The following is a 25,237-nucleotide window of genomic DNA, read 5'->3' as shown; positions in this document are numbered from 1 at the left end:
TAAAAGAATACTGAGCTGTTTTGTCTTTCTGGTGTATATAAATTGCATAAGGACTTTAAATTTTATTAACATATGAGTATATCTGATGTTTTGAAAAATGTGCAAATATGTGAAATTGTGAGTTTTCCATCTCCTAAAAAAATCGACCTTCCTTGTTCACAATATTTTAAAGAAAATGAAGATACGTTTTCCATTTTTTTTAAATTCACAAACCTATTCAAACAGCTTGCATGCAATAACTTTACATAAAAAAGGTCTTATTCAATAAGAGTTACTAGATGTATTTTGCAGGATATTGTCTATATCTTATATATCAACAAAATCTTATCAATTCATATACAGAGATAGAAAGCACCAATCCATTTTATTATTACATTAAATGTTTGTTTCTAACAACTGTCTGAAAAAAGCAGTTTATAATAATTCACAGTATCATTATCGCGGTCCTCTTCTGCCTCTGTTAACAGTACCTACAAATAAAAATATGTACATACAAAATTGATAATGGAACATGTACATGTATGTGGCAGAGTGGGTTGATATAAAATAACAAACAAGAAAACATTGATGTAACCATCAATTGTAACCCGGGAAATAAATAAAGTAAACAATGGAAATGAGTCTTGATCACCAAACCGATTCGATATGTGTGAAAAAGGCATGCGTCTAAATGATGGAGACGATAGTCGAGAATATTTTGAAAACTTATAGTCGGATGAAAATCGAATAAAAACGATACCTTGTAAACTTTATCAATTCCTCAAGGAAATGTTGGCTGCATAAAATATAAATTGAAACCAGACACATGCATCACCTATTTTCAAAAATGTCTTTCACTTTAAGAATATAAAATACGAACTGTGTAAAGTACGTTTTTACGTTTTTATGCGATAAGTAAAATTCGATGTTCTAAAAAAGGGGACCTGTCGTTTTTTCGATAGTAAATGATAAGCAACTTTATATATTAAATATGAAAAACATATATATTTTTACAGATTCACTTTATGGAAGTAAATATATTGTGTATCCCGTAATTTATAAAGGGAAAGAACATTCTGATTAACAATCTTTTTAATGTTTAGAAAACCTTTAATTCTGAATAACTTCTCCCACCTCAATCCCCATATACCCACACTTAAACTTATATGTATAGAGCAGCCCGGTCCTCCGGGCTGCAATAAACCATAATTATTTATTATCTCAGATGTTGTTAAGTATATAGTTATCATTCGTCATTGCACTTTTACCTGTTTCACATTGCAAGTTCATACTAATTATTCTGGTTGGCTGACTATATCGAAATACATTGCAAGTATTTTTATTGGCCAAAAGATTTTGGATAATTTTCTAATGCTCTGGGTAGTGAGAGGGGCACTCACTTCTCGTAAGGACAGCCTATGTCTTGGTTGTGTAGATCTTTCAGTATTAATATTGATTTCAACCAGCGCTAGATATAGATGTTGTAATTTAAAAGTATGGTTTATTACACTGAGTGAAATAAGCAGTTTCCCGTCATGGGAAACTATATGGAAACCACATGGAAACCTCAAGTTTATATCATGTTTCCCAGTGGATTCCGCAGCGGATGCCAGGTTATTCCGTCAAGTTTCCATGGCATGGAAACTACTACGCTTTATTAATTTCTCTTTACGAAGCCTTTGTCTTGATATACATATTGGCTGTACCTATAATCATTGTTTTATAAGGTTGAGACTGTAAAAATAGTGAAGCTACAGAATACATGTACCTACCCCTATAGCTTGCCTAATTTCATAAATCGGTATGCTATAGTATGTACTACTTGTTTACATGTATTTAAACTACAGATGTTTATGAAATACCTATCTAAACACGACTTTAGTAATTTGTGAGGGTTATTTCCCTTTCTGAGTATTTATAAATTGGTTAAATCTATTTATAGAAAAACCATGTCAGATCTATGAAGACTTTATAAAATTATAATAGTAATTGGTTATTTGTTAGACATGTTTGATGTCATTTACTTATATCATTTTCAAAGAAATTATTCAAGATATCTTTACCAAACCTTATATGCTGATGCAAAGCTATTCAACCTCATCACCATTTTGACCTTGACCTTTCATTTGACTTTGACTCTACTTTTCTTAAATGTTTCAAAGTAACTACTCAAGATATTTTTCTATCAAACTTCATATGTTTATACATACGTATTGTACATATTGATAAGAGCTATTCATATGCATCAACATTTCTGACCTTAACATTTCCTTGGACCTGATTTCACTTTTCTCAATTTTGTGCTTAGTTCAGTTTAAAAAAAAACATCAGGATATTTTTAATCAAACTTCATATGCCGATACACTTTGGTGATTGTCTTGACCTGTATCAAAATATTTTCTGACCTTGACCTTCCCTTGACCTCACTTTTTTGAAATTTGCATTTAGCTTAATTTCCAAGGCACTATTCAATCTTTTTTAATGCAAGTTTATGCACTGATACATAATTTGGTGAGAATTTATCAACTGTCCAAAACTTTTTACCTTCACCTTCTTAATGACTTATGACTATACTATTTATTTATTTATTTGAACATCTTTTTTTATTGTCTATAAACTTTACAACTGGGATTGGGCAAAAGTTCTTAAAACTTAATACGCCCTCTCCCTACATATGAATTATACCAAACATATTTACATATATGGGTTTCAGCATAAAATGAATAAAACACAGAAAAGCATAATACTGGTAATGAGAGGAACATTATACAATCCACAAGCTGTATAGAATTGTCAAGTAAGTATTGCATTAACCAAAAAGACCGATTTATTTATTTATGTCTAAAAATTAGTTTTAAAGAAACTATACTATTATTTTCATACACTAATACAAATATTCATGTTGCATCACTAATGAATCCTGGGCAGGGCATTCAACTCCTATGGACATATTTCTAGTTTTTTCTCATTCTCACAACATTGGAAATCTTTTTTGATGGCTCACCTACTTTAAACAAAACATCACCATCAATATCCTGCAATAATTACTGAGTATGATGCATCTCTTTAATATTGGGATGCTTTACTAGAAAAAAGGATTGATGGCAATCTGACAACTACACTTTTTATGCCACCGTATTGAAGATTCGGGGGTACTGTATATACTCGCCTATAAGTCGGTTTTTGGGGAGTTAAACTTTTGTCCAAAACTCTTTGTGCGACTTATAGGCGAGTTATAAAAAGATTGGCATTTTAGAGTGTCAAGCCCTCTAATATTAGCTTAAAAAATACAACCGACTTATAGGCGGACCGACTTATATGCCAGTATATACGGTATATAGTTTTGCCCTGTCCGTCCGTCCGTCTGTCTGTTAGTCTGCAAAAACTTTAACCTTGCCCATAACTTTTGATTGGTTGGCGCTATGGCTTTCATATTTCACATGTATATTCCCTGTGACAAGACCTTTCTTTGGGTACCACCATATTTGACCTTTTGACCTTGACCTTAGTGTCTGACCAAGTTTTGCAAAATTTTAACAAACATTAACATTGGCCATAACTTTTGAACAATTTGTGCTAGGGTTTTCGTACTTCACATGTGTAATCCTTGTGACAAGACCTTCCTTTGAATACCAACAATTTTGACCTTTTGACCTTGACCTTGGAGTTAAACCTACTTTTGAAAAACTTTAACCTTGGCCATAACTTTTGAATGGTTAGTGATAGGGCTTTCATACTTCATATATTTATACCTTGTGACAAGACCTTCCTTTGGATACCAACAATTGTAATCCATTGACCTTGACCTTGGAGTTTGACCTACTTTTGAAAAACTTCAACCTTGGTCATAACTTCTGAACGATTGGTGCTTCAGATTTCATATTTCACCTGTGTATTTTTAGCTCTACTGGTCAGAGACCAGAAGAGCTTATGCGATAGTAAGGTGTCCGTCGTCCGTCCGTCCGTCCGTCTGTCTGTAAACAATTTTTCAAAACGCTACTCCTCCTACAGTTTTGGTCTGATTTCAGTATAACTTGGCACACAAGTAGACTACACTAAGATACATAATTTAGTGCATCTGTTTTTGATTTCTATGGACGGTGTTGCCATGGTTACTAAAAATAGAAATGTCTGTGAAATTCCTTTAAAACACTACTCCTCCTACAATTTTGGTCTGATTTCAATGCAAAGAAGTACAAGTAGACTACACTAAGATACGTAATTTAGTGCATCGGTTTATGATTTCAATGTATGGTGTTCCCATGGTTACTAAAAATAGAAATTTCTGTGAAATTCCTTTAAAACGCTACTCCTCCTACAGTTTTGGTCTGATTTCAATATAACTTGGCACACAAGTAGAAAACACTAAGATACATAATTTAGTACACCGGTTTTTGATTTCAATGGATGGTATTGCCATGGTTACTAGAAATAGAAATTTCTGTGAAATTCCTTTAAAATGCTACTCCTCCTACAGTTTTGGTCTGATTTCAACATAACTTGGCACACAAGTAGACTACACTAAGATACATTATTTAGTGCATCGGTTTTTGATTTCGATGGACGGTGTTGAAATGGTTACTAAAAATAGAAATTTCTGTGAAATTTCTTTAAAACGCTACTCCTCCTACAGTTTTGATCTGGTTTCAATATAACTTGGCACACAAGTAGACTACACTAAGATACATAATTTAGTGCATCGGTTTTTGATTTCAATGGACAGTGTTGCCATGGTTACTAAAAATAGAAATTTCTGTGAAATTCCTTTAAAATGCTACTCCTCCTACAGTTTTGGTCTGATTTCAATATAACTTGGCACACAAGTAGACTACACTAAGATACATAATTTAATGCATCAGTTTTTTAATTTCGATGAACGGTGTTGCCATGGTTACTAAAAATAGAAAATTCTGTGAAATTCCTTTAAAATGCTACTCCTCCTACACTTTTGATCTGATTTCAGTATAACTTGGCACACAAGAAGACTGCACTATCATACAAAATTTAATGCATTGGTTTTTGATTTTTATGAACGGTGTTGCCATTGTTACTAAAAATAGAAAATTTTGTGAAATTCCTTTAAAACTATATCTATTCAATGGTTGCTGCTAGGGCTTTCATATTTCACAGGTTTATTCCTCAAGACAAAACCTTACTTTGGGTACCAACATATTTGATTTGCATTTGAGAAATTTTAGCCTTTGCTATAAGTTGTCATATGGGGGCATCAGTGTTTCACAAATACATATTGTTAATTAATGTGATGAATTTACCTTTTCTATCATCAACTTCCCTTATTTATGTAGCAGTATACAATTATCATCTGCATATGGAGTGTATGTTTCTTAGTTGATCTGATATGCAAGAGCATGTTCTACAAACGAATAATTTCTAACAAGAGAGACTATTGACAAATAAGTTGATGATACAAGGATATCAATAATCTTGTTTTAAGTCAACACTAGTAGATTCTATGATCTTGTTTGCAAATACAATCTGTCATTGAGTTGAATGTTGACTGATGTCTTTCATACAAGTTGTTTTATTCTCACTCTGAATTGTCTACGGATTGTCTATGGATTTTTCCTTTTTCCTGATCATGACAAGGAACACAAGATGGGTGTGACAGGTCAGCAGGGGATGCTTACTCCTCCATGGCACCTGATCCCACCTCTGTTTTCAGAGTTTCATGCTGGCTCTGCTCATAATTTGTATTGTTTAAATGTATTTTTGAGAATGATCACCGTTTGTCATATTTAATTGCAATTTAAATGTATTAAACTTCTCTAAGATTGAATTGTTTTTATAAGGGTTTTTTCATTATCACTTGTTAGAATTTTGTAAGTAGAAAAACCTGTCAGAGAATCAGAATGTATGAATCTGAGAACCTCTGCAGGACAACAGCACAAAATTTAATCAATTAACTTAAATGCTCTGCTTACATTGGCTGCAACATTACTGTTGACAACTTAAATGAACGATCACTTTATACGAATGATTCCGCACAATTTATGCACGATCAAACCTGTTACATGAACGATCCTTCATGCACACGATTCTACACGTTACACGATCTTTCACGATTGCTAACGCAAATGCACGATTCTTCACGCAAAATAGTTAAAAATACTTAGAAGTGGATATTTTCAAACAAATAAGGCTTAATTGTTATTTTAGATTCCAAATAATTATTCATACTATTCATAGACTTTGGAAAACTGAAGAAAATATTTTTTTTTAATGGATATTTTTGAAACTATATAAGACTTATTAGTTATAATAAATTTTAGATTACAAATATATATTTACGTAATTTTCCGATTTAGAAAAAAATGATTTTGTTCTTTTCGATCAATACGTTAAAATGTAATTTATGATCGATTTCTGCATGTTCTCTCAGATGATATAGATGGGCCGTTAGTTTTGATTCTTTTGGGTTTTTGGTATGCAATTAGGGAGGGGGCTGAGTTTTAAAAAAATGGCATAAAAATGAATTATAGCTATATCCATCTTTCCATTTGTGAATTTCTAAAATAAACAATTGTTTTACAAATCATTCATATGCAGAAATTATAAGAATAAAGTAAGTTTCAGAGACAAACACTGATAAAAGTAACCCCGACAATCGTCATGTACATTCGCCGACTATATATTTATGTAACTAAAGCTTTGGGAATTATTTATTTATTTATTTATTTTTGTTGTAAGAATATGCATTTTTGATATAAAAAAATATCTTGACCACAATTAGCAGTAAACATAATTAACATCTGAGAAAAAAATTGTTTAACATCTTAAATATGATTTACCATTAAAGGTCACGCTATTTAATTGAAGAGAATACAATATTGTACGACTTACTATGTTGCTTATTTACTAGCGATATTAATTCATTCAATTATGTAAATCGCGCTTCATTTATTTTATTTGGAATTAAAAAAAAAAAACAAACCAGCAAAATGTTTTGTTTGAGAAATAATATTCCAATGAACTTACAAAATGAAATTTCTTAATGCACGATTAAAACCGCAAACGATTGAGCCTGATACACGCACGATCTCTCACGTAAGATGAACGATCACGCATGTTACACGAATGATTCTACATGATTGGTTTGTCAACAATAACGTTGCAGCCACTGTAGCCGTAGGTATCATCCATTTATACACAGAATATAGGGCGATTTGTTGTGGAATAATCTAATAAATGAATCTCAACATATACCATTATGTTTGATTCATATTCATAATTCACATGTATAAGCATTTACAAAATAAAAATACAGTATACTGTAAAACACGCTTATAGCAATTTGTCAGGGATGGACAATTTTGCTTTGTTATAATCGTAATTCTTCATATCCCTAGACGTTTACGTTCCTAGACCACTAGGAATGAAAATCACTTCCCTCTAAGCATGAATTCATTATAAGTGTGTTCCCTATAAGTGTGTTTTACTGTAAATCTATTTCTTTATACACAGTTTTATACCTGAATGAGTTCGCTTTCTTTCTCAGCATTGTCTTTGAGTATGTGAAGGAGACACCTCCTAGTGATGGACCTGACCAGTAGTGACCGGTCAAACTCTGTCTTTGTCCTGACCAGGATGTCTACTAGGCGGTGTTTGGCCAGTCTATAGTAACAATAATTACAGTTATCTCTTTGATGTTATGCGTTATAATGACGATGACATATAACATCACTACTACATGAAATTTTTAAAAATATCCAAATTTGAAGGATGTAAAATACATGTACATTTGCATGAATTACAGTACAATGTTCACTCCAAAGTTTCTGTTCAAAGAACAATATATATGGACAGGCCCTAGACATACTTTGATCAGTGCAAGTAGATACTGAACTTACTTGGGATTTGATTTCATTAAGAGAACAGCTTTCATCAGCATTATTAAGGACTCAGAGAGAGTGGACTTTTTTATCAACTCATCTGTCAACCTGGTGAATTTGTTAGAGACCTCATCATTCCCTGTATCAGACTGAAAAAAAGACACCATTTCAATGTCTTCTTGTACTGTACATCAAATTATAACGGAAGAAAATTTGTCTTGACAATCAACATTTAGAATGTATTCTTTGGAAGACAGTGTTTGTTGACTATATAAACTGACAGACTAAACAAAACAGTTTGTCAGAAACCAAAGTCTAATAAGTACATAAATATACTAGGTAAAGAAGGTATACCAGAGGGTATCAGACAGTTACGGTACTAACTTAGTGAATTGATCAAGTAAATAAACTAGAACTGCTGGAACAAAAAAAGAGGGCCAATGACTAGTTTAAGAGAAAATAAGGCCTACCGGATGTACATTGTATATCAAGAACCAGACTATGTACAACAGTTTTATGCTTGTCAAAATCACATATTCTAATTTTTGCAATCAATATCAAAGTAGTGTCTGAAATCTGTGAAAACTTACTAGAAGGGATTTATATAGCTTGAGGACTTGCTGCTCATCATTGTTAGGTCTGAAAAACAAACAGGGTTACTACAGCATTACAATGTTCATATATTTGTAAATCAGCTTATGTAAAAAAGTAGGTGCAAAAGTACTTGTATGTTTATCAATTTTTAACAACACTCACTGTGAATATCTTTCTAGAAGACTGTTAACAAATACTTTCATGTCATCTCCAACAGATTCCTAAGAAGGATGAAAATATGAGAAATCATTTCTACATGAAAAAACCATTCTTTTATAACAAAACTCACTATTTTCACAATTTTCTACCTACCTTTGTTATCTCTCTTGTAAGTAAAGAAACAACTGTCACCTGTTTCTGACACCAGCCCCTTAACACATCAGTTATATCTGTAAAACACAGTGAAACAAACAAACATCATGTAATACATGTAATACTAAAAACTCTGATTTATTTGTGTAGTTTCTATATTTCCCCTCACTTACTGGTTGTTGATATTAGCCATCTTAGATAGCTGGATTCAAGTTTGAGGAGAGCTGTCATTCTTTCTGACTCCGCCTCCAGCACTGATTGGCTGTGCACTGCTGATACCAAGGTGCACCAGTTCTCCAATTTCTCTACAACAAAGCAGTGAATTATTATAACATTTCACAGAGAACAGGGACGACTCAGTATTTTTCTGGTAATTAAAGTTTGAATGTGTGCAAATATTACTAACTTCTTATACAGTATACTGTAATAATCATTCTGACCTGGGTTTATAAGAGTTGCCCTTTGTGCACTCAGTAAAGCCTCATTGTTTGTGGTTTTTGATACATGCTTGCCATCAATTAACAGTCCTAGAGTAGCATCAGTCAGCAAGTTCTATAAAGATTGAAATAAGTTCGCAAAAATTTCATGAAATTTCAAGGTTTTATTTGAGTTAAAACAAATTAATTGTAACTAAACTGTACCTGACACTCAGGCCTGAGACACAAGGCTGTCTGTGCACACACTGAGGAAGACGAGGAAAGACTGTCATGGCAACATCTCAACTGTAACCGTGACAACAGCCTCCACAAAGAGTAACTGTCTGGAGATTTCTGGATACATTTCTGTATGAATGCTTTTGCCAGTTCCCAGTCATCCTCCAGAAGACAATGATGAACTACTGTAAAGTAGGGACTAGAGTTGTCTGCTCCTACTTTGGGCATTTCCTGGAGAACAGCACGAGTCAAGGTCATGTCACACGTCATCAGTCCTAAGGCACACAAAGCTTCCAGACCATGACGTGAAGGGGGCTGCAGCTGAGAACTGTAACATTTAAAACATTAAATACAAAATGAAAAAAAAATGCACTTCGGTGCATTATAAAATTTTGTCTGCACATTGTTAGATATATTGTACATGAAGCATGTTATGCAAATAACAATAATGATATTACACTTCTAAAACACTTTAAAGTAATTTTATTCATTTCATATCACTGAAAAAAAAATTTGGACGGTGGAAATACCATTGGCTGCATTTTGTGTAATGCAGAAACATTAACCATTCTATGTAAAATACCGGTAGTTGCTAATGAACAAGAGGTGCATTTAGATCATGAAACAAGGTTGTCATTTTCAAGGCCACAAGTTTTAAAGTGGAATATTATTTTCCTGTGAAAAACTTTGTAAGGCAGGAAGAGTAGAAGCTCCTACTTGGCATGACTAAGTTGCTACTGACCAGTGAGTATGTTATGTCTAGCTTTGCCTCAGCCATTTGGACAATGTCACAAGATTGAGATGAATTTAGTCCATGTTTTACAAATTTTATGTACCATTTTCATAGGCTTGACTCAAATTCTGCTTGTGATCAAAGGATGTATCATGATCAACTAAGTATTCTTGAGAAAGTTCAAGCTACATGTATATAAAATGAGAGTGGAGAATTTGTGTAATTGTCATGGCAGAATTCTTCCAGATAAGGTTGAATTCAAATTCACGATCATGTTTTTAGTTTACCTTACAGAGGCATTGTTTCAGTTAGAAAAGTGTTCATTTTATGCACATGTATGTTCTTAACTAGTTTATCAAAGGACATCATGATTTGAATTTTACTCCTTCATGAATGCAAGTAAATGCCAAGTACGGTAAATGTTATATTTTAAAGGAGAAATGTAGAATGTTGATATTAAGATAAGATATGAGAATAGTAAACACTGTATGAAATACTGAGGGAATAAATGTTGAACAAATTGTACAACCTTTGAAATAGGGAAGCCTTGGCTCCATCTACGTCTCCAAACTTGTAGGCCACCATTCCTAGCACTGCATGGATGTGTGAACTGTCTTTGTCAGTAGTGCTAATCTCAAGTGCTCTGTCATAGGCTGTCACATTTAATTCAACAAATATTTAAAAGGTATAATTATGCAAGTTTTTGGGATCAAATAATTCCTTTTATTATATACCCAACTGTGTATCATACAATTTTACTGTTGTTTTCACACAGTCATGTGTGATGGTGTTATCTGAGTTTCTGGATCACCACACTGTGCTTCACCACTCTCTGATGAGTGCATAGTATACATGACATTATCCTTCTTGTGTATCAATAAGTTCCTTAAAAAATGTGTTTTGTTTAATAGAAAACTATTGTATATTTGATCCTGAAGGTTTTATTTATTATACTTAGCTAATTATAGAGGGTACAGGGTACATAATATACTAGTATCATTATAACAGTGACTTGATCTGAAGAGCTTCATCACGTCTTGTTGACAGTTGTGGATCATCAGATCAAACTCAGTGCTCCACATCTCATTTGATCTGATGATCCGCACTTGTCAACTCGACATGATCCTGTTCTTACTGTTAAAATAAAAAAATGGATCAAATTAATTATATGCTGCACCCAAGAGAATTTCATCATTTGATTTACATGCATGTGCATGCACGTTATATACATGTAGAATACACCATTTACTGAATATGTACAGAGGTACTGACCTTGATAGCTTTCTGTGTACTTCTGTGCCTTGTAGAATGCCAAACCCATGTAACATTGATCTTGAAGGGAGTCCAGTTCTCCAAACTTTGCATATAGGAATAATGCTGCAGGGTACTCACCAAGCTTACTAAAACAGATAAGGATGGTATTTACTGCTGAACTTACCACAAAATTTGTATCCCCAACATTTATGTTTCAATAGTTTACATGTATAGGTATTTTGTTTGCTATTGAGTGACAATTAAAACAACTTTAAAATTTTGGTGAATTTAATAGATAGTATACCTACCAAAGTGTTCTGGCCAAGTTGATTTTTACCAAGTTCAGAAGTATGTCACTGGGATCTAGTAATTTGACTGCTCTGTAAACGAAAACTAAAAGTAAACTCACAGCTGTGCAGAATTGAACTAAAAGTAAACTCAAGCTGTGTAGAATCAAACTTAAAGTAAACTCACAGCTGTGTAGAATCAAACTAAAAGTAAACTCACAGCTGTGTAGAATCAAACTTAAAGTAAACTCACTGCTGTGTAGAATCAAACTTAAAGTAAACTCACAGCTGTGTAGAATCAAACTTAAAGTAAACTCAAGCTGTGTAGAATCAAACTAAAAGTAAACTCAAGCGGTGTAGAATTACTAAAAGTAAACTCACAGCTGTGTAGAATCAAACTTAAAGTAAACTCACAGCTGTGTAGAATCAAACTTAAAGTAAACTCACTGCTGTGTAGAATCAAACTAAAAGTAAACTCACAGCTGTGTAGAATCAAACTTAAAGTAAACTCAAGCTGTGTAGAATCAAACTAAAAGTAAACTCAAGCTGTGTAGAATTACTAAAAGTAAACTCACAGCTGCGTAGAATCAAACTTAAAGTAAACTCACAGCTGTGTAGAATCAAATTTAAAGTAAACTCACAGCTGTGTAGAATCAAACTAAAAGTAAACTCACAGCTGTGTAGAATCAAACTAAAAGTAAACTCACAGCTGCGTAGAATCAAACTTAAAGTAAACTCACTGCTGTGTAGAATCAAACTTAAAGTAAACTCACAGCTGTGTAGAATCAAACTAAAAGTAAACTCAAGCTGTGTAGAATTACTAAAAGTAAACTCACAGCTGCGTAGAATCAAACTTAAAGTAAACTCACAGCTGTGTAGAATCAAATTTAAAGTAAACTCACAGCTGTGTAGAATCAAACTAAAAGTAAACTCACAGCTGTGTAGAATCAAACTAAAAGTAAACTCACAGCTGTGTAGAATCAAACTAAAAGTAAACTCACAGCTGTGTAGAATCAAACTTAAAGTAAACTCACTGCTGTGTAGAATCAAACTTAAAGTAAACTCACAGCTGTGTAGAATCAAACTTAAAGTAAACTCAAGCTGTGTAGAATCAAACTAAAAGTAAACTCAAGCTGTGTAGAATTACTAAAAGTAAACTCAAGCTGTGTAGAATTACTAAAAGTAAACTCACAGCTGCGTAGAATCAAACTTAAAGTAAACTCACAGCTGTGTAGAATCAAATTTAAAGTAAACTCACAGCTGTGTAGAATCAAACTAAAAGTAAACTCACAGCTGTGTAGAATCAAACTAAAAGTAAACTCACAGCTGTGTAGAATCAAACTTAAAGTAAACTCACTGCTGTGTAGAATCAAACTTAAAGTAAACTCACAGCTGTGTAGAATCAAACTAAAAGTAAACTCAAGCTGTGTAGAATTACTAAAAGTAAACTCACAGCTGCGTAGAATCAAACTTAAAGTAAACTCACAGCTGTGTAGAATCAAATTTAAAGTAAACTCACAGCTGTGTAGAATCAAACTAAAAGTAAACTCACAGCTGTGTAGAATCAAACTAAAAGTAAACTCACAGCTGTGTAGAATCAAACTAAAAGTAAACTCACAGCTGTGTAGAATCAAACTTAAAGTAAACTCACTGCTGTGTAGAATCAAACTTAAAGTAAACTCACAGCTGTGTAGAATCAAACTTAAAGTAAACTCAAGCTGTGTAGAATCAAACTAAAAGTAAACTCAAGCTGTGTAGAATTACTAAAAGTAAACTCAAGCTGTGTAGAATTACTAAAAGTAAACTCACAGCTGCGTAGAATCAAACTTAAAGTAAACTCACAGCTGTGTAGAATCAAATTTAAAGTAAACTCACAGCTGTGTAGAATCAAACTAAAAGTAAACTCACAGCTGTGTAGAATCAAACTAAAAGTAAACTCACAGCTGTGTAGAATCAAACTTAAAGTAAACTCACTGCTGTGTAGAATCAAACTTAAAATAAACTCACAGCTGTGTAGAATCAAACTTAAAGTAAACTCAAGCTGTGTAGAATCAAACTAAAAGTAAACTCAAGCTGTGTAGAATTACTAAAAGTAAACTCACAGCTGTGTAGAATCAAACTAAAAGTAAACTCACAGCTGTGTAGAATCAAACTAAAAGTAAACTCACAGCTGTGTAGAATCAAACTTAAAGTAAACTCAAGCTGTGTAGAATCAAATTAAAGAACTTTGGAAAAAGGTCTGCCTTGTAAAACTAGAGATTAATTTGTAAATGATTCAGAAACACACTAACAACATTTTCCTGCAAACAGAAAGTAAAGTATGTTCTGAAAACATGAAAAGAAAGTAAAGTACTCTCAGACCATCCCATGGCAAACATTAGACAGCAAATAAAAATGCAGCCTTGTTTGCACAAAGCAGATTACTTGCTCTTAATTAAAAGACAATTTTTTTTCCAGAAATGAAATTTGAGAATATTTTTAATATGATACCGCCATGATTAATAAGTATGGCTACTGTAAACCTTTCAAGATTATTATTTTGTCTTGTTATATCCATAGTTCACTTAGCCAAAGAACATTTTATTGTAATACTTGAAGAACAATTTTAATATCAGCATACCTGTATATCTACTATCATTGGGGGTTTCTTTTTGCATTATTTTTTCAGAATCACCAAGTTACATGTATATAATTATGAACTTTAATTACTAGTAATTATTACAATAAATAAAATGACCCCTTTTCATGCCATACTTTTGGAATGCCTCCTTTGCTGTTTGGTACAGTCCTTGCTGTTCCTTCAGCAGTCCATACATATTGTATGCTCCAGGGTTGGTCTCCACTAGATCTATATAACAGAATATGCCATTAAATTCACATAAAAATATGTATAAATCATGAATTACCACATGAGAATGGAAGAAGCTTTTACTCATAAAATAAAAATTCATGGAATTATTGTCAATTGAAAAACCTGTATTTTATTCTACCTAGATATTTGACCAAAGCATCCGAGGCTGCTGGGACAGCTAACATTTGGTGGATAGCATAGCTGTACATTTCTGTATTGTGTTTGGTTTCATCCTGAAGTAATGTACAGACCCAGTGTGCATAACCCAAAGATCCCTCCACCTGTGGGAAGATTAGTTCTAAATGTTACAGGCATGCATTCTTTGATAGACACCATAAAATAACTTGAAAAGAAATGAAAAATCTAAAAGAAAATCTGATTTTAATACAAACATGGGGAGATAACTCAGTAGTATGCCTGAACAGGTCCATGGCATCATCATCTCCTACAGTTTCTGCAATCATAGCCTAGAAATATATCAAAGTAACAATAAATTCTGTAGTCATTTATCTAGTTATCAGAGCAAAAATGAAGTATGCAAAGAATGGATCATTTTTCATCCACCATATATGAAATGAAACTGCTTTATCAACATACATGTATGTACTTCACAATGAAGTTTTGATACAAACCTGTCCAATCCAGCAGGATACATAGTTAGGATCCAAACTCTGAGCCACCTTGTAGGCCTCATGTGCCAACTGAAGTTGCCAAGAAAAAAAACAAAAATTTATGACTTATATGAATAGAGTGCACCACCACTACACAAAATATGCCAGTCAAATATTAATTGTTTAATTACCACAAACAGATGAATGTGTATGAAAGAAAATAATGTCAACCTTGATATAAAGATTTCAATGATTTTTCCATTCATAATTTTGATATGCATTTCCTATGCTGAAGTTATAAATTAGAACAAATAGCACATCATATGTAATTTCTCAACTAGTTGTGTTGGATTTACACAAAAATCCAGTCTGCAGCTTTTGTTCACTGCATTTTTTTATGAATGATGAACAACGCCACTGCCAAAAAAAAAAAAAAAAAAAAAAAAAAAAACCATCAAAATACTTATCTTTATGTTTAATATTAGAGTGTATACCTTTATTGCAACCATCTATTATCTTAGTGAGACATACCACTCATCATATTGGTTTTTGAGAAATAAAAATAAAAAATATATATATTTTACAATATCAAAATAATTTTGATAGCTTTATACCAAATTAATTTTAAAAATAAAGGCTAGTCATTGAGAACAATTTTAATTTGATAGATGCTATCTATTGCAATTAAGAGGTCAGATTCCTTTGCCCAATTCTTGAAAGATATAATAAATAACAGCTACTTGATCAGACATACTCTAACAGAAATGGTTTAGATTGTCTTCTTACACTAAACTCATCAATTAATCTTTAACTTGACGGATGAAATTTGGCTCTTATCAAAATGCCCCATGCATGCCTTGAAAAACAAAGGCTCCCATGGGACAAGTGGGATGTCTCTTGTTATTATTAGAAAGAAAAGAAATTTAATATATTATATATATTTTTAATAAATCACTTAAAAGTATATCATGATAAAAATGTGGGGTGTTTTGGGTGTAAATTTCTGAATAAAGTTACTGCAATACTTTTACATCAGTAGGGATTATTTCTATTAAAACATAGTTTTTGTGTCACCTGCTGAGCAGAGTGTCACATGGATCACTTTGCCTGGCATCTGTCTGTCACACCTTGTATCTTGAGAACTGTTAGAGGTAAAGACTTGACTATTGGCTCATGTTTTGCGTGGAAGAATGGCTTTTGTAAAACACCAGGGATACCGACCTTGAGACCTTTGAACTTGACCTATGATCTTTTTACTTTTCAAAATACACCATAGTGCCGATAAACACATATTCTTTGAACTGTTTATAGCTTAATGATAGTTTTTTCTCACTATCCATGGATTTTTTTTCCCGCCTGAATACAGTAATGCTTGTATACTGTAATATTTAAAAAATAAATAACTATCATTTATCTATGTCTTTAATGACGCTTTGGCAAGTGACACATGTTCCTTGGAACACTTTAAGTTGTTTTTTTTTTTTTTAAATATAACTTAAGGTCAAAGTGACCTTAATATGTTGGGTGTGACATACCTTCCACCTAAGATGCATTAATTTACCAAGTTTGATGATGCTAGGTCTAATAAATTTCCAGTTATGAGCCAGACAGGGTTTTGCTTTATTAGGCCATATCATCTTATTTAAAGGTAAAAGTGACCTATTTTTAATGTGGTACACACGTTCTACCAAAGAAGTATCAGCTGACAAAGTTTGATTATTCTAGACCTCATAGTATTGAGGTTATTGGCCAGACATAAAATAGCAAACAGACAGCTAGACAAATGGACAGAAACATCATACCATAATATGTCCCCTCTTAAGGTATGTCACTCGTGAAATTTTTTATATCAAGGATTTTTTGAGAAGTATATTTTGGATAAGTACTCATATAGTATGACTCAAAATCGCAGAGAAAATGGGGGGTCAGTGTGCATCTAACTGAGCTACGGTACAATTAAGTTGACCTTTTTGCACTTAAAGTGTAACTCTTTGGTTAATCACTTTAACCGTTATCATATTTTATAAGATGTAACCATGGCAATAAACATAATCTTATTTTAAGTAAAATAGTTTGAATAATATTTATCATTGAACAAATCGTGCAAATTAATGCACGTAAATTATTGTGTGACCTTTTTGCTCTAAAAAAGTCTCATATTTGGGGTATTAAAAATCTAAATAGGCAATAGAATATTTTCTTGTATCAAACTTTTTACGACTTATTTGCTGATCGGTCAAAAGTATCGAGTAGTTTAAAATAATGAAAGAAAAAGTTGGGGTCAGTGATGTAAATTTTGAAATATTGGTCAAAATATGTGATTTTCAGGCAAAAAACTGTGTAAATTTTATCTCGACTTCCTTAATATATCTTCATTTCTTGGCAATGTTTGTTGAGCGAAGGTGTAAATTTTGTTATAAAAATATAAATTGAGACCCATATTTAATATTCCAGGCATATCATAACGGAAAATATTCTCTGAGTAAAAGTATGTGAGGCTGAAGTTCCAAGATATTAAATTTGACAAATGTGTAGATTTGCAGAATTTTCTGATAAATATCCTTCCGCCACAAGAAATAGTCCCTTATAAATCTTGCTTCTTTGTGAATTTTTGAGCAGTTTTTTAATTGAATGTTGAACATTTTACATTGTTTAATTTAAATATATGTTATAAAGATTGAATTGTAATAAATAGTTTTTAAGTAAGAGGTTCTGACTAAAATTTTCTAAAAGGCTGACGAGTGACATACCTTAAGACAGGCGTATAAAAAAGAGCAATTACTGTACAGCAAGAAATTAACTCGCAGAGTTAATATTCACTATATTCGCGGAAATAAAAATTCCGTGAATTCAACATACAGTGAATAATTCTTCAAAAATTGATAAGGATAAATTGAAATATTACCGATATCTGTGATTAAATTCGGTAACTCTATTTGTGTTTCTTGCAAACATAAAAGCAGTAATTGATATATAGAGGAGATGTAGACTGTCTTCCTAATTATGCAGGTGAACGGATTAATTACTAAGACGTTAACAATTGATAAATAAACATCTATAACATTCAATTCTGCCACCCAGTAGAGGTGCGATGTAATTATCTATAAAACATGTATTGTTAGATTTCACCTGTGCGTATCACTCAGTCCTACATGTATTATCTTTAATCAAGGCACTTACGTTGTAAAGACAACACTGTTACACATTAATTAAATTTTATTAACAGTTAAACATGTTGACTATCGGTAGTGACAACTGATTTAGATTCAAAGGGATTTAAATATACTGCAGTAAATACTACTCTGTACTCAACTCAAAACGTAGCTATGAACGAACACCTGCCAAATGGCTTCTTTTTTTACATGAATGTTTTGGATACGACTTGAAATCACTTGAATAAATCACTCGAGTATAGAATCATATGTATTTCAAAAATATTTAATAAAAAGAAAGAAAACACGAGAAAGAAAGAAGAAAATTTATCTGAATGCGTAACATTGTACATCGTATGATATTTTATCTTCTAATCCAATCGGGATCAGTACGGTGTTTCGTTCTATTTAATCGGGTTCATAATCGACAAAATACGCAAGAAAAATATTTGCAGTGCTGAAAAAGTTTTTGTATAATTTTTCCTTTCCGCGAATTCAAACGACCGCGATTTGCTGCAAGTTGAACAAATCGCGATCTTTTCCGACCGCGATTTTGACCTGCTGTACAGTACTTAAAATGAAAGCTTTCTGTACCATGAGCAGATATATTCTAAATATTATCAAGATGTACCATATATACTCGCCTATGAGTCGGTTTTTTGGGAGTTAAATCTTGGTCCAAAACTGTACGTCCGACTTATAGGCGAGTCATAAAAAGATTAGTATTTTTTAGGACGGTGAAATATAGTATTTTATTAACATTTCCAACAATTATCGCTGAACAAAGTCTGGATATATTATATCATTTATGTTTTCTTAGATTATACGTAAAGTACAAGTATTTATATATTTTAATAACTATTTTTATCTTAAGTGTGCATTATGTATTTTCTTCATGATTTAAAATTAAATATCTTTGTCATTTCTAAAAATATTAATCGAAACAAGGTTAAAACATCAGAGCATTGATTTGAAATTGTCAACTGATGCTGGCAAAAAGTTGTACCGACTTATACAAATGGCAAATCCCTCCAAAATAACCTCAAAAAATGCAACTGACTTATAGGCGGACCGACTTATAGGCGAGTATATACGGTATATATTGAATGATATGGTTTAGATACACATACTTGTGATTTAGATATAACCCCAATATAATGAGCAATAAAAAAAATGTGTGATGAATGATCATCAGAAAGTCATGTTTAAGTGTGCTTTATTGATTTTTTTTACCCAGAAGAGCATAATTTTCTATAAACAAAAAGCAAAAAAAAAAAAAAAGAAAAAAAAACAAGTGTACCTCAATGTTGCCATTCTTCAGATAAAGCGTGGCTAAATTTGTCCAAGCCACCACATTCTGGAAAGAAATGATAAAACTGATACATGATTTTACTGTATTTAAATGTTCATTTTACATGGATTTTTTTTTCATTTCTTAATTTTTTTGTTTAGTTTTTGAAACATATTAAAAGATTGGAATAGGCCCAAAAATATTTTGTTAGTTTGTAATCTATGTATACATTTATGACTTTTTCTTTGAAAAGTGAATTTTACAGATTCTTTGAATTCTGTATGAAGGTTAAAATGCCAAAAGACAATATGAGTGGAATGTACATGTATATACATTGAACTACCACAGAAATATTAGTACCGGTACATGTAATTCAGGTGTACAAAATGATACATACTGCATACAAATAAACCAATTCTGGGAAAAAGAAAAAAAATGACTTACAGCAGATTCTGCTTGTATTGATTTAATAAAACAGTGCTGCCCTAGTGATGGCTTCTTCAGACCTGAAAAAAGAATAACTTATTTTATAATGGTGTATTTTCAATTAACATTCCCATTAACTTTTCTTACTGTTGATACTCCTTCTGACCTGAGTGACAGTAGACTAATCCTAGGGCATTCCAGATAAGGTGATTGACAGGATCCAAGGATAATCCCTTCCTCAGGGCTTCCACGGACTTCTCTGCCATATCCAGAGACTCCTGGCCATTAGAGTGCAAGGCCTGCTGATAGAGATTAAAGCCAAGGTCATGCCACAGAGCAGCACAGTCAGGGAGTAACTTTAAAGCTCGACCATAACACCTTAAAAAAAAACAAAACATAACACCTGATAATGACTGCCTTTGCCTTTAACTGCCAACTCATCAAAACAAAAGTTTATCTCCAAATAGCTATGGAATTCTGCATTTTCATTTTAGATCTCTCAATATAACTTAAAGTATAATAATTACCTGGATCCTAACTCTAAAGTCTATAGAGTAATATTTACCTGGCCCCTCACTCTAGAGTCTGTAGAATATTTACCTGGCCCCTCACTACAGAGTCTGTAGAATAATATTAATTTTGCTCCTGGCTCTAGAGTCTCTATAATAATATTTATGGCTCCTAACTCTAGTCTGTAGAATAATATTTACCTGGCCCCTCACTCTAGAGTCTGTAGAATAATATTTACCTGGCCCCTCACTCTAGAGTCTGTAGAATAATATTTACCTGGCCCCTCCCTCTAGAGTCTGTAGAATATTTACCTGGCCCCTCACTATAGAGTCTGTAGAATAGTATTTACCTGGCTCCTGGTTCTAGAGTCTGTAGAATAATATTTACCTGGCCCCTCACTCTAGAGTCTGTAGAATAGTATTTACCTGGCTCCTAGCTCTAGAGTCTGTAGAATAGTATTTACCTGGCTCCTAGCTCTAGAGTCTGTAGCAAATTGAGTTTGCATTCTTCTGCTGACTCTTTGGATTTGTACAAGTTTTCTGGCACATTAAATCTACAAATGTTTAAGATTTAGTTGGAACACTGATCTGATACAATGCATAGGATTACTACAGTAAAACACTGTTACTCTTTTTAATGTGTTCACCCTTACAATGAAGTAATTTTCTTTCCCTGAAGTTTTTAAATGTATATATGTGTATAGGAACTGTTTCTGACCTGAAGGTTTGTGATGGCAGGGGATGGATGATGGTACAGGAATCCCCCATTAATTTCCACAAGCATGACAGGTCAGGTCTGTGACACACTGCCCTAAAAGAATGAAGTTTGTATTAAATGACATTATACCACATATTATACCACATAGCAAAGTTTCAGCAGAACTTGAATATTTTACTCACAGAACTTACATATACAGTGTATATGCATGTGTGATATAAGAAGGAATCATAAAAAACTGTACAATTTTTTGATATATGTTATTTGAAGAAAAACATTTCAAGCCAATTCATAATTTTTTTTCTATCAAACTTTTGTGCAAAATATATTTTTTTCAGCAAAGTAAGTATGCAGCAATATGCTCTTGTAACAAAAAATGTATAATACCTTGTCAAAAACTGAAGAGCATTTTGACAATTTTCTTTTGCTCGTCCATTGAAACCTTGTGAGAAATGATGTTTGGCCAGCAGTACATATGTCTCTCCTATACCTATAAATACAGCATAGGGGTCTCTACTTGTGCTTTATACTCTATTTAATTTTGGATTGATAAGGGTCTCTTAATTCCAAGATCATGACAAACCCTCACTGGGCTCAATTTCTTAGATCTACATGTATTGTATTCCCAAATTGCTATCTGTACTGTCTGCAGGAATTGAACATCCTACCTTTCAGAGCTGGCACATAATTTGGTTTGTCCTTCAGGATAAATCCATATTCCTCTATAGCTTCTGTCAGCATACTCAGTGTTTGTTTAATGCATGCAATCCTGAAATATTAAATAGTTCTATTATGAAAATGTATTCAAAAGATATATTAAAGAACTTTAAAACATATTATGTACAATAATTTTCAGAAAAGAAGTATAAAACTGCTTTGTTTTATAATACATATACTCACATGTAAAGACTGTACACAGAATTTGGATTCAACTGAAAAATAGTATCCAAATGCACAATATAGGGATGCTTCAAATTTCTGTATACACATGTACAATCATGTATTTATCATTTTCAAAATTATAAAGAAAAATATTACAAAACATTATACATCTATCTTCCCTGCTATAAAATATGACAATTATATAATACTCCTACATGTACCTCTGATGCTCGGGTGAAAGCCTTAAGAGCTGCTGTATAGCTTCCTCTCTTGTAGTATGCCTCTGCCAAACATTCCCAGACATGTCTACGGAAAACAACACAATCAAAGATAATGTGTCTACAGCTTACATGTAGATTCCCTGAGCATAAACTTCATATTGAACTTCATAATTTATCAGTCTGTAAATTACTTACGGGTCTTTAGGATCTGCCCTGAGAGCTGACTGAAAGCTGGATATGGCTACCGATGCTGTGTCATGTTTGACTTGGTGAAGGCCCAATCTAAGCCATGCCCACTTGCAGCTATTAAAACAACAAATCAAAAAGTTCAAAACAGAGGCAGGAAAATTGTTAATCAAAAAAAGTCAAGAGTCACTTGTAAAACTTACCATCCAGCACTGGCTTTACCTGTCACAGACAAAAGCAGCTGGTACGCATCTTCCTACAACAGGAAAATACTATTATCCATATACATCTTTTACATGTATATATGAAAACAGAATAATATTTTTTATCATGGCTAATAAGTTTTGAAAAAGATTTTAACCTCTTCTCCAATCTTGTTCATGATATCACAGAGCGCCTCCCCAGCACTGTCATTGCTCCTGTCCAGATCAAACGCCTTCTGAAAACAGCGCTTTCCCTTGACTTGGTCTTTTTGTATCTCTGTGTAAAATCTCCCCAAGTACTCAAATGGCTCACTGCAGTAGGAATCAAGCTTGGCTGACTGTAGAAGTAGATGGGTAATACCGTAAAGTCACGTATATTATGCACACTTTTTTCTTCATCAGAAAATTGTTCAAGAGTGGGAGGTGGGTATATAATATACATGTATGGGAAATAAATCAAACTACCTTTTTTCTGGATACTTTTCTTAGTACTAAGGACTGATTTCACTTTCATCATAGTGTTAGTTTATTGATTAGCACATTCTGCTATTTTGAACGATTGTCTCATATGACATATATAACTGTAAAGAACAAGGTGTGGTTTCAATACAAATCTTGCCCTGTGTTTTTCTTAAAAATAAAAGTGATGTAAAAAATTAAAACACATGCTTTCTGAATCATCGAAATTCCATGCAGAAAGATCATACAAATCATTATTCTCACATGACCTTCTAAATGCTAATTGTGACGTCATAATCTTGTGCATTTTCCCGCATTTTCTTAAAAAGTTGCAGAAGACACCAAATTTCAATGAAATTTTCTTTCAGATAATATTGTCCACAGGCATCACCCAGAAAGATTTTGAGATATGTGATTTTGCAAAGAATTTTACACAACATATCCAAAAATTAAAGTGGGCAACGGCTGTGGACACTATTTTCTTAAGGAAAATAACCCTTGAAATGGGTCATTTTAAGGCTTTTTCTGTTTAAAATAGAGAAATGCATCAAATGATGTCATATTTCCAGAATGGTACTCCTTCATGAATATTCTTTCCCAATTTATCACAGTAATAAACTCAACTAATATTTAAGCCAGTTTCAGAACTTTTCAAAAACATTAAATTTTTAGGGCACAATAAAGCTAAAACTGTACCTTCTTCTTTACCAGTACCATATGTACTCCCCTATAAGTCAGGCCATTTATAAGCCCATTGTATTTTTTTCAGGTTAGTTTGGAGGGATTTGCCTTTGACCTTCTTATGAGTAAGTACTATACAACTTTTTTGCAAATATCTGGTTAACATTTTAGATCATTGCTCTAAAGATTTTACCTTTGTTTGAAATAATATTTTGGAAAAAGATGCCCATCCGATATTTAATCTTTTATTCTCAACAAATAAATTTTATATAAATACTCTAATGTATTTGAACCTGTGTTAAAATAATATTTAGGAATATGATATTGATATTTAATATGTTATTCCCAAAAATTCAAAAAGAAGTCATTTCGCCATCCAGAAAAAGATAGTGTTTCTAGGACTCATCTATAAGTCAGACATAGAGATCAAAAAAGTGAGCTCATGTAAGTTTTATGGCCCCGGAGCCGGATTATTTTCCTCTACTATGCTACTATACGGTAGGTCATTCAGGCAATATTACATTTCTTACCTATATTTCTGTAATTAAACATTTTACATTAATAATATGACAAAGATTTGTGACCTTCAGAAGAGCAGTATGGCAGGGTTGAAGATTATTCTGGAGTCTCTCTTTATCAAACCACAGGGACTTGGCATACATCAGGTGGTACTCACTGTTGGAGGTATCTTGCTTCATCAACTCACAAAATCTACAACATAACCAACATGAAAAAAACGTGTAAGTACATGTAGCGATAGTGTACAAAATATGAAGCAAAGGGATTCATGTTATTCATTATGTAAATAGATACAATTTCCATGCAATTAAAGAAAATAGTAACACTCAACACATAGCAGAATTCCTTAAATTATTATATATTTAGTTAGGACACTCACATGGCTGCTGATTTGGTATATTCCGCCTTGTAGAACATGACATATCCCTCCAGTGCTGTTCTCTCTGTGTTAACCTCTAACTTACTGAGGATATCCTAAAGAAGGCAATTCATATTTTTGTGAATTATCAGTCAACTGCTATTTAACAAATAAAGTTAATGTTTTCATGGATTTGCAGGATAACCTTCAAGGTGAGAAATGTTGTTTTGAAATATAAAAGCAGAGGCTTTAATATCTCAAACATTTCCAGAATGAGGTTATCCTGCATCATTCATGACAACAGAACTTTATTTCTATTCTACTAACAGCTCTAAACTATGGCTGATAATTTCCTATATAGAAAAATAAATTAGGTCACCAAGTCATGACAATGCTGTTCCATTTCACACCAGAGGGTCAACTTGTTTGTCTACTTGTGTATTGATTGCAATGGAATGCAGACCATTTGAGCTTTTGTTGGATTAAAAATATCCTTAAGCATTTATAA

The 25,237-nt window shown here is 32.7% G+C and overlaps 1 protein-coding gene across 1 annotated transcript in view; it reads right to left on the bottom strand.

Moving 5' to 3' along the window:
* Positions 1–25,237, bottom strand: part of LOC133182091 (superkiller complex protein 3-like) — a 35,025-nt gene that overhangs the window by 103 nt on the left and 9,685 nt on the right. Inside the window, exons 12-41 of the mRNA XM_061316810.1 lie at positions 24,751–24,845; positions 24,437–24,563; positions 22,871–23,050; positions 22,713–22,765; positions 22,519–22,626; positions 22,324–22,408; positions 22,121–22,152; positions 21,889–21,989; positions 21,608–21,710; positions 21,221–21,313; positions 20,967–21,056; positions 20,160–20,371; positions 20,012–20,073; positions 19,577–19,633; positions 15,146–15,214; positions 14,906–14,980; positions 14,653–14,794; positions 14,417–14,510; positions 11,684–11,755; positions 11,394–11,521; positions 10,651–10,774; positions 9,377–9,716; positions 9,176–9,287; positions 8,909–9,040; positions 8,736–8,812; positions 8,586–8,644; positions 8,420–8,468; positions 7,848–7,978; positions 7,470–7,611; positions 1–470 (exon numbers count right to left, since the gene is read on the bottom strand). The exon at positions 1–470 is cut by the window's left edge and continues 103 nt beyond it. Coding sequence (XP_061172794.1) covers positions 390–470; positions 7,470–7,611; positions 7,848–7,978; positions 8,420–8,468; positions 8,586–8,644; positions 8,736–8,812; positions 8,909–9,040; positions 9,176–9,287; positions 9,377–9,716; positions 10,651–10,774; positions 11,394–11,521; positions 11,684–11,755; positions 14,417–14,510; positions 14,653–14,794; positions 14,906–14,980; positions 15,146–15,214; positions 19,577–19,633; positions 20,012–20,073; positions 20,160–20,371; positions 20,967–21,056; positions 21,221–21,313; positions 21,608–21,710; positions 21,889–21,989; positions 22,121–22,152; positions 22,324–22,408; positions 22,519–22,626; positions 22,713–22,765; positions 22,871–23,050; positions 24,437–24,563; positions 24,751–24,845 — 3,225 coding nt within the window. The 3' untranslated portion in view covers positions 1–389. The remainder of the gene's footprint in view (positions 471–7,469; positions 7,612–7,847; positions 7,979–8,419; positions 8,469–8,585; positions 8,645–8,735; positions 8,813–8,908; positions 9,041–9,175; positions 9,288–9,376; positions 9,717–10,650; positions 10,775–11,393; positions 11,522–11,683; positions 11,756–14,416; positions 14,511–14,652; positions 14,795–14,905; positions 14,981–15,145; positions 15,215–19,576; positions 19,634–20,011; positions 20,074–20,159; positions 20,372–20,966; positions 21,057–21,220; positions 21,314–21,607; positions 21,711–21,888; positions 21,990–22,120; positions 22,153–22,323; positions 22,409–22,518; positions 22,627–22,712; positions 22,766–22,870; positions 23,051–24,436; positions 24,564–24,750; positions 24,846–25,237) is intronic.

This window comes from Saccostrea echinata, unplaced genomic scaffold (assembly GCF_033153115.1).
Source record: "Saccostrea echinata isolate AGI-Se365-2 ecotype Australia unplaced genomic scaffold, CSIRO_AGI_Sech_v1 ptg000009l, whole genome shotgun sequence".
NCBI classification, from domain to species: Eukaryota; Metazoa; Mollusca; class Bivalvia; order Ostreida; family Ostreidae; genus Saccostrea; species Saccostrea echinata.
The sequence above is the reverse complement of the archived record's forward strand: the minus strand, read 5'-3'. Positions and strand labels throughout refer to the sequence as shown.